The sequence below is a fragment of the Vigna angularis genome, chromosome 5 (genome assembly GCF_016808095.1).
Source record: "Vigna angularis cultivar LongXiaoDou No.4 chromosome 5, ASM1680809v1, whole genome shotgun sequence".
NCBI classification, from domain to species: domain Eukaryota; kingdom Viridiplantae; phylum Streptophyta; class Magnoliopsida; order Fabales; family Fabaceae; genus Vigna; species Vigna angularis.
In genome coordinates, this window is record NC_068974.1 from 32,418,368 (window position 1) to 32,427,527 (window position 9,160).

General features: G+C 31.5%; 1 protein-coding gene across 1 annotated transcript; it reads left to right on the top strand.

The window, feature by feature from the left end:
- Positions 1 to 7,636: 7,636 nt before the first annotated feature.
- On the top strand, positions 7,637 to 8,591 carry LOC108339419 (dehydration-responsive element-binding protein 1B). The gene has a single exon (XM_017576552.2). The coding sequence runs from the start codon at positions 7,702 to 7,704 to the stop codon at positions 8,365 to 8,367; it is 666 nt and encodes a 221-aa protein (XP_017432041.2). The 5' UTR covers positions 7,637 to 7,701; the 3' UTR covers positions 8,368 to 8,591.
- Positions 8,592 to 9,160: the final 569 nt, after the last annotated feature.

The following is a 9,160-nucleotide window of genomic DNA, read 5'->3' on the forward strand; positions in this document are numbered from 1 at the left end:
GAATGTATGTGTGGTAATTATCTGACGTGCTTAAATTGTATGAAATGCTTGATATTGCTTGGATTAAATTCAATAAGCTTACCATGTGTTATTTCCTTATGTTGTCGTTCGTCCATGAACGTTCGTCTTGTCTATGCAATGATCATCCGTGTGGATGTGAGCAGACGGAGAGGCGTTGCTTGAAGAAACACTGGAAGAAGAAAATTTGGAGGACGCCAATCTGGTCGAAGTAGAGGTTAAGGCCGAGCCCTAGAATGCTCGTTAGTTGTAGTTCTTATTTTCTGCCAGCTGTTGAACGTTCGGTATTTAGTTTTGTAAACCGTTCGTTCTTAATTATTTTGTGAACGCTCGTTAGTTTTTGTATATATATATATGTAAGGCCGTTCGGCCATTATTTGAGCTTTGTCCTCTTTCTTTGTAAAACTGCTTTATCATATTAATACACGTTAATATTCTATTATATAGTTGCTGACTGTATAATTTTGGGATGTTACACATGTGGGTAATAATATGCTAATATAACATTACGATACATATTTATTGTAGTATATGATATTTATTATAATTATCTAAATATTATTAAAATAGAGATGATAAACTCAATCAGATGAAAATTCAAATAATAAGATATATAAAAATAAATTACCATTAGGTAAACTTAATTTTTTAAGCTTGATGTAGGTATATAAGTTACTTAAATCATATTATCCGACTTGAATGTTGGAATGTTTGTAGATATCCCACCTTTTCTGATTCATTTAGGGGTCATGTAAAAACATTTCAGATGTCGAAATAGAAGTATATAGGACAACTCAATTCCATATAAAAGCAAAAGTGATTTAAAATTCATAGAGATAATCATCTCAAAATGAATATGTTTTTTTGTTGGAAATTTATATATATAAATATAAAATTTAATTTTGGGAATAAATTTGAATTTTAAATATTTATTTTTATATTTTTCTTAAATTAATATTTAGTGTTACTTTATAGTTATGAAATTCTTTTATTATCTCATTTTTGTCCAAAAACTTAAAAAATTTCAAATTCACATTAGGCAAAAAATAAATAAGATAAACTAGAAAAATAATAACACCAATAAAACACAAACTCAATTCACATAAAAGATTAACATCATCCTAATCCAAAATTTCAAGATAACAAGTTTATGGATCTTTGTTCTCATATGATACTCAACTTTATTATGCTCATTCAATGTGAAACTTCAATTTACATTTGAATTTCTAACATTCTTAAGGTAATAACTTAAAAGTGCTCTTAGTCTCTTATATAAACTTGCTTATGTTTTATTGGTACTAAATCTCTTTGATGCTTCTTCTTGAATTGGTATTGTTTATCTTAGTGATAGATAGATACAAAGTAGTGAAACTCTTAAAGTTTAAGAATTTCTTGTATAAAACATTTTCTATTTCAGAAAAACATATCCTATTATAGAACAACATCATACAAAAGAATGATTGCCACTAAGATATTTTTGCTTGAAAGTGTTCTAATGTGTAAAGACTACACTTGAAAAAGAAATTAATAGCAATTCAAAATAAATTGGTAATCTTACAATTATATTGAATAAAAACAAGCAAGATAAATAATATATAAATAAAATGATCCATAAACATGTTTTTTAAATTAACAATAATATTTTAATCTTTTATACAAATTTGTTGATATGAATCTCTTGTCTAATGTGTCATCCATCCCTAAATTACTCCAAGCTAAGCACGCTTAACCATGAAGTTCTTATGGGTTAGGCTACCGAAAAGCAAATGCATTTTGGTGATATGAGTAGCCAAATCAATGCCTTTAAGCTATCCTTCAACTGTATAATCTCATACCTATACAGTCTCTAGATCCCTCTCATTCCGGTGTATGTTCGATTCGCCCATGTGCCCCTTCCACTGAAAGCCTGTCAGGAGCCGCTCCTTGTCAATGCTCCTTGCACTTCGTGCCTCTTGCACCGGCGATCACTCCCCGCCCTCATCAGTGCCCGGGTGTCACATAATACATCTTTTAATATTTAATATTTGAAAATATTATATTTTTATTATTATTTTGTTTTTTATTAAAAATAATTAATTAATATTAATGGGTACTGGAGATAAAATAAATTTTTTATATCCATTAAATATGAAAATGAATTTTATTTTGAAGAAAATAAAAGTGAGATAATAAAATCAGTTTCCACTTTATTCAGTTGTCTTCTTTAATGAAAAAAATAATCAAATCATTGATATCAATTTAAACACGAGTAATGTAAGATAATTATACTATTTGTCAATAAAAAATTATCTTTATATAACTTTTAAAGTTATTGTTATAAAATTATCTTTATATTCATAATATTCACAAATTATCTAAACAAAATTATTAACCTTCGACATTTATAAGATTAATCTAGGTCGTATTAGAAAGGAGAAGTGAACCATAATCATGATTAAAACAGACAAAATGTCAGAAAACTTGTGATTTGTAAAATGGAAACATAGTCCACGAAAAGGATAGAGCTCTGTTAGGTTGAGTATGAATGGTGGACTTTATCCATACTCGTGATGTCTGCTTATGACTAAAAAGTGGGAACCAAACATTATTAATTGAATTAACCCATTCATTCCAAGGTATAACTCACTATTCCACGATAAATTTATGTTACTATGGCTTATACCTTACTGATTGGGTGGCAAGATAGTTAAAAAGAATCGAACAGTTAACTCTTTCCCGTTCGATTTCGACAACCATTTAATAGAATTAAGGTGTAATTAATGTTACAATGGCTATTGTATTAATGATCATTGAGATATAAATTAATTGATCAGATCATTTTAATGTTAATGACCAGTTAATTTACCTCTTAATAATTTTTAATATACACTTTAACCAGAAGTCGTTGCGATATTAATTACGCCTTAACTTTGATCAACGGTTGTCTGTCAAGACCAAATGATAAAAAATACTTTTTTAACATGTTAACGGTTAAGTTTTTTCTAACTATCTTGTCACCTTACTCACGTTACCCAATCCGAAAGTTATTAGCTCATAGTAACAATAACATTATGATTTATATATTATATTTAATTCATAATAAAATAGTTTTTTAAGATAGAATTACATAAATACTTATTAGCAAACAAAGTACGGTGCAGTCCTCTTTGAAGAAATACTGGATGGAATGGACATTTAAGTCATTCAACCCGTAGAGTCATTTTGCATAACTTGCAATATTCTCATAACTAAAGTGTGGGTTGGCATACACTATCTTACATTCCACATTAATATTTTTTTTAATCTTTCATCGCTATATTTGTGTGTATAATAATTAAATATTGTTATTAATTATTTCATTATTACAAGTACAAATCTAAATTTTATTTTATAGTCTCTTTCAATATATTTTTTATAATATACTTTCTTATTTATTTATAATAAATTGTAAATTTTTAGACCTTAATTCTTTTTTATAGTTATCACACGTACGTCAAATTTTATTTTTATAAAATGTTAAATTCTAGATAAATTATATCGATGTGTATAATTTTCTTTCAACTTCTTTTTAATTTATGTGGAATCATATACCCATTAATTCATTCTGAACACATTTAATAAACTAAACACGAAACATCACAACATCAGCTATGTTGACGTTGGTTATAAGTAATGTTCATCAAAGTCCCCCGTTCACAAATATGAAGAATGTAGCAAAAAAAAATAATTATAAAAAATAAAAGTTGATTTGAGAATAATAACTATAATTCAACTCTTTTGAATTGTGTACTGTATGATCATCTGGTCAAACACAAACTAGATGGTTTAGACGGTCCAATGAGCTATTTTGGAGACCAATTGGTCAAGAAGTGAATCGATTGGTCATGAGTCTGCACAATTAACTTTAATGTTGACCAACTTAGAGGTAAAATGTGATTACTTAATTGTGTTGTAATTAGGCTAGTGTTAATCAAAAGTCCATTCAAAAACTTATAAATGCAAGTTTGAGGTAAGGAGTTAGATGATATGCATTTATTGCGCTATTAATATATGAACGGCCAACGTTAAGCTAACTTTGGCATCAAAGTGCACCTGAAAAAGATTCGCGTCATCGGATTGAAAGTTCAAAATTGGCAATAAGGCTAGGAAGATTTGATTTTGTTGACATGAAAATGCACAAACAAAAAAATTGAAACCCTAAAGCAAAGAAGAAGAAGGAGAGATGATGAAGAAGAAGGAGAGATGATGAAGAAGAAGATCCAGATTATAGTATTTACTGACAAATTTTTCTTTGGATAATTTTTGACGAATTTTTCCTTCAGTAACTACTAACAAATTTTTTCTTCGATAACTATTGACAAATTTTCTTTTGGTAATTATTGATGGATTTTTTCTTCAATAATTATTTACGATTTTTTCCTTCGATAATTACCGACGAATTTTTTCTTCAATAATTATCGATAGAATTTTTTATATTTACTAACAGATTTTTCGTCCATAATTATCGACAAATATAAGATTTCGTCGGTACATATTATCGATTGCATTCTTACCGACGAATTTAGGTCAATCGGTGGATCGTCCGAATAAAAGCCACTACCGACGAATTTTTAACGTTTTTGACTAATTTTGGCCATCGATAATACTTTTTTTTTCTTGTAGTGTCAATCCCATGGGACTCTGATAGTTGGGTGGCCGCATCCTCCCGCTTCTTATCGCAATCAGGGTGAACAGTGATCACCTCCTGAAACTTTGCATTCAACTCAGAAATGACCTTTAATGCTTCGTCCAAGCTAGACTACATGGTAGCCAATTTTTCCTTCAGCTTCTTGGACCCACTATTTGTGGTTTCAACAACACGCAAAATTAATAGAGTCGTCAAGGCAACCATCTCAAAGGTAGCGTCCAACGCTTCCTTGTGAGACATCTTCTCCACCAAGTTCTTCTTATCCCTGACTAAGTTGAAGACTACCTTAGCACCAAGTTGGAACTCAATGCCAAAGACGCCTCCAATCAAAGACTTGGAAGGGCCGCCATCCTTGCAACTCTTCTTGTGTGAAGATGACTTCTCACCTTGACAATGAGACTTCCTTTTCCCCTTCTTTGCCTCTCGACCTTCTTGTGGGTCAGGGTAGACGACCGTGATGGGCGTTGGTTGAAAGGCAAAAGCAACCCAAACAGGTTGAGGTTGATTAGGTGGACATCCAGAGGTAGGACAATCGATAGACGACTGTTCAGTCCCTTTGACAATAGTAGGACGTCTTAATGTTGGAGTGCCCGAGGTAGGGCGACTCACTGTTGAAGTGCCTGAAGACTCGCCACCATCGACCCGAGGTAGCAAGTTAACACCAATTAATCACTAAAGATTGATAAATAAAGCTTAGCAAACACCTTGTGGAAGAGGTTTGTAGACTTGTGGCACATGATAAGTTTTCGGGAGGGAAGACGGCAAGGGAGGTGATTGATCATCTCCATTGCAGCCACTTCTTTCAGTGTCATTGTGGACTTGTGTGCCATAAGGTTATTTTTGGGGGAATTTGAGTCCGATACAAAGGAAATTTAAGTCAATCAGCCTCATAAAAAACTTTGGTCGACCGACCTCTATTATTCCCATCCTGAAGCACTTTGTCTTGAATCCCCTTAAAGATGGTGACATACAAGGAAAATAGTCACGTCACCTTTTTGGATACGAGGGACACCAAACTTTTGTTGGCGTTCGGGTGAGTACGGAAGTAATGTAGAAAGATGAGAGGAGTTGGGGTGATATTGAATACCGAACAGAGCATCCTAAAGGTTTGAGGTAAAAAGGTAGGTGATATGCATTTATTGCACTATTAATATTTGAACTGTCAACATTAAGTTGACTTTGACATCAAAGTGTCATGTGCAAGTACCCTCTAAGTGGTTTGGACAAGCAGTAACACTAGAACTTGGACTTTATGACAACTTTCAAACCCCAGATGACTCACCAAACTTTGAACCGTTGACCTCGACCCTACATTCTAAAACAAATTGTATAAGAAGATTTAGAATTTATTATAGAAAAATATACAAAAGTTTGTATTATATTAAGTAATATTATTTGTTCATATCCGACTCAAAATATATTATTATCATTAGGTCCAAAATGGTCTTATAGTCATGTGGTCCAAGTGTGAGATTTATAAATTGAATAAAATTATTATATCTATTAATATGTTGTTATATTTTGAATTTATCTTAATTGTTGTTATACTAATAGGCTCACAAAAGTAGGGATGACAAATATAGTCATGCCTGTAGGTATGTATAGATAAAATCTACCAGAGATAATTAGTACTCATGAGTATTTATTATCTGCGGATAGCGATTTATAGGTATTTTAATACTAATTTATAAATGGGTGTGGATATTATACTATTTGTATTTGCGAGTATCTATTAGTGGCAAACAATTAAAATTAAAATTTAATTTATATTTTATTCAGGTAAATTTAATTAAAATTAAAATTAAATTATATTTTATTAAGTTAAATTTAATTGAAATTAAATTTTAATTTTAATTTATATTTAATTTATATTTTATTTTATTTTAGTTTTGCATAGATTTTATTTTAAAAATTTATTGAATTTTTTTTAAATATATGCGGATACTTACGGATACCCATAAGTTCTAAAATACTTGGAGATATTTTTTAGACAAATATTCAACGGATAACTAAACACATGATAAATGAACTTTTTTATTACGGGTAGCTTATATACATTATCCGTGCTCGACTTGATTCATTGTCATCTCTACACGTAAACTTATAAATATCCTTTAGTAATAATCTAACTTAATACTAATTTTATATTCTAATACTTAAAAATATTTCTTAGAAATTCTTGTAGGTAAATTTCTTTTTATCAATCAGGAACTCATCAACTTGGATCAACCCAATAAATTTTTTAATAACATATTTATGTTTATTCAAAGATATATGTTTTCAAACGTCAAACTACCTTAATTTTTGTGTGTATTTTTTATCTAAATTTTAAAAAAGGATTATTTTCCTATTTCGTTATTTCCAAAAGTTGATGGCAATATCACTCGTAATGATACCTTTATAGCTTTAAATATTGCAACCAACTCAAGTTCGTCACATTGTGTATTTTATCATCACATTATACAAATCTGAATAACATAATATCGCCCACACTTTCACTCTTATTTCACTTCCTTTTCACCATATCTCTTCTATATCGTTTGTTCACCACAAACTGTTAGTTTCTTTTTTCTTTTTCTTTCTATTTTTATCTGTCACTTCTTTTACCCACAGTGTAGCCTGATCTAACAGTTTACATTCTTTGAATTTGAATACCACCTTTGATCTCGCCCCTGCTCGAGACACGACATCCATTGACGTCACAAAACCAGAATCCAGGGTTAAACACTCTTAAAATCTGTTCTTCACACCCACGTGGTCTCCCAAAACCAACCAAAGCAATGATATTCATAACGTACATGTGTCGCACGTGTACGTGTCCAAATCGTGTTTATCATTCATATATATATATATATATATATATATATATATATATATATATATATATATATATATATATATATATATATATATATTACTGAATCAAGTATCATCTTCCTCACACACAGACAACACACCATTTTCTCTTTCTTCTCCATTCTTATGCTTCATCTTTTCCAAAACTCAAATAGATACAAATGATTAATATGAACATGAAGAACAACGAATCTCCTTGTTCCAAGTCACAGTCTCCACCAAACTCTGATCCATTGTGTGATTCTTCAAATCCATCTCACAAGAGGAAAGCAGGTAGAAAGAAGTTTAGGGAGACACGGCACCCTGTGTATAGGGGTGTACGCCAAAGAAACGGAAACAGATGGGTGTGTGAAATTAGGGAACCAGTGAAAAAGTCAAGGATCTGGGTAGGCACATACCCTTCTCCTGAAATGGCTGCTAGGGCACACGACGTGGCTGTTTTAGCCCTTAATGGCATCTCTGCTAAGTTCAATTTCCCCGATTCAGTTTCCCTTCTTCCTCTTGCAAAGTCTTCTTCTGCTGCAGATATAAGGGAAGCAGCAAAAACTGCTACTGTTGATGATACTTTCACGCCAAACACATCTTTTTCTTGTTCCTCTCATGGAAATTCTAGTTTTGAAGAAAATGGGAATGCAGAAGAGAGTTTTTTGAACACGAGCATCCACAATGATGAGTCTGAAACCGTGTTCTTTGATGAGGAGGCACTGTATAATATGCCAGGTTTGTTGGATAGTATGGCCGAGGGATTGCTAATTACTCCACCCTCTAGAGCACTGGTCTGGGACCATTCTGATTCTGAAATAGACCTTACTTTGTGGAATAACTGATATCAATACTACCTATATTTTTGGTTTCTCATTCTCACAGATATTTTAAACACAGTGAGAATCTATGTGTGTGTGAGAGAGAGTTAAGAAAAAGATCGTTGAATGATACTAATTCCTTCTGCTAGAATCTTTGGTTAATTACTGCATGTACTGTTGTACTGCTGCTGTAATATCTCCCAACGATTTTTCAAACTCATCAGAAAGACCTATCCGTATGTCGTGGTTAAGTGCATGCACCTTTTTGAGAGGAATATGAAGTCAGAAAGGTTTATATATGTAATTGGCAACGTCATTAGGGAGAAGAAATAAAGAGTGTGAAACTGCTATATCAGAAAAAACAAAATTAGGTTTCTTTCTATGTGCAAAATATGTTCCCTACACTTTGTACAGATTTATTCTATTTAAAAAAGAACATGATAGGTTGACTACATTTTTCAAAATTTATATATATACATATGATATCATTTTATCTCAGAATTTTATTTATATTATTATTATTATTATTATTATTATTATTATTATTATTATTATTAACATATGTTTCTGCAAATATTTATGGAGTCGAGAGACTAATCTACTGACGTATCTGGCCGCTCGCTCGCTTTCAAACTCTTGCTATTGGTCGATCGGTATTGGCACAAACCGATCGGTCTCCTTCTTGACGAGGGAGGACACTCAAGTTAGACGTGTGGTTGAAGAGTGTTTACTCTTAATGAGACAATCAGTGCTTGATTGACACTGTTTGAATATTTGGAGAGTAGGGGAGAGTGTATAATGCTTAAGTGAAAACGTA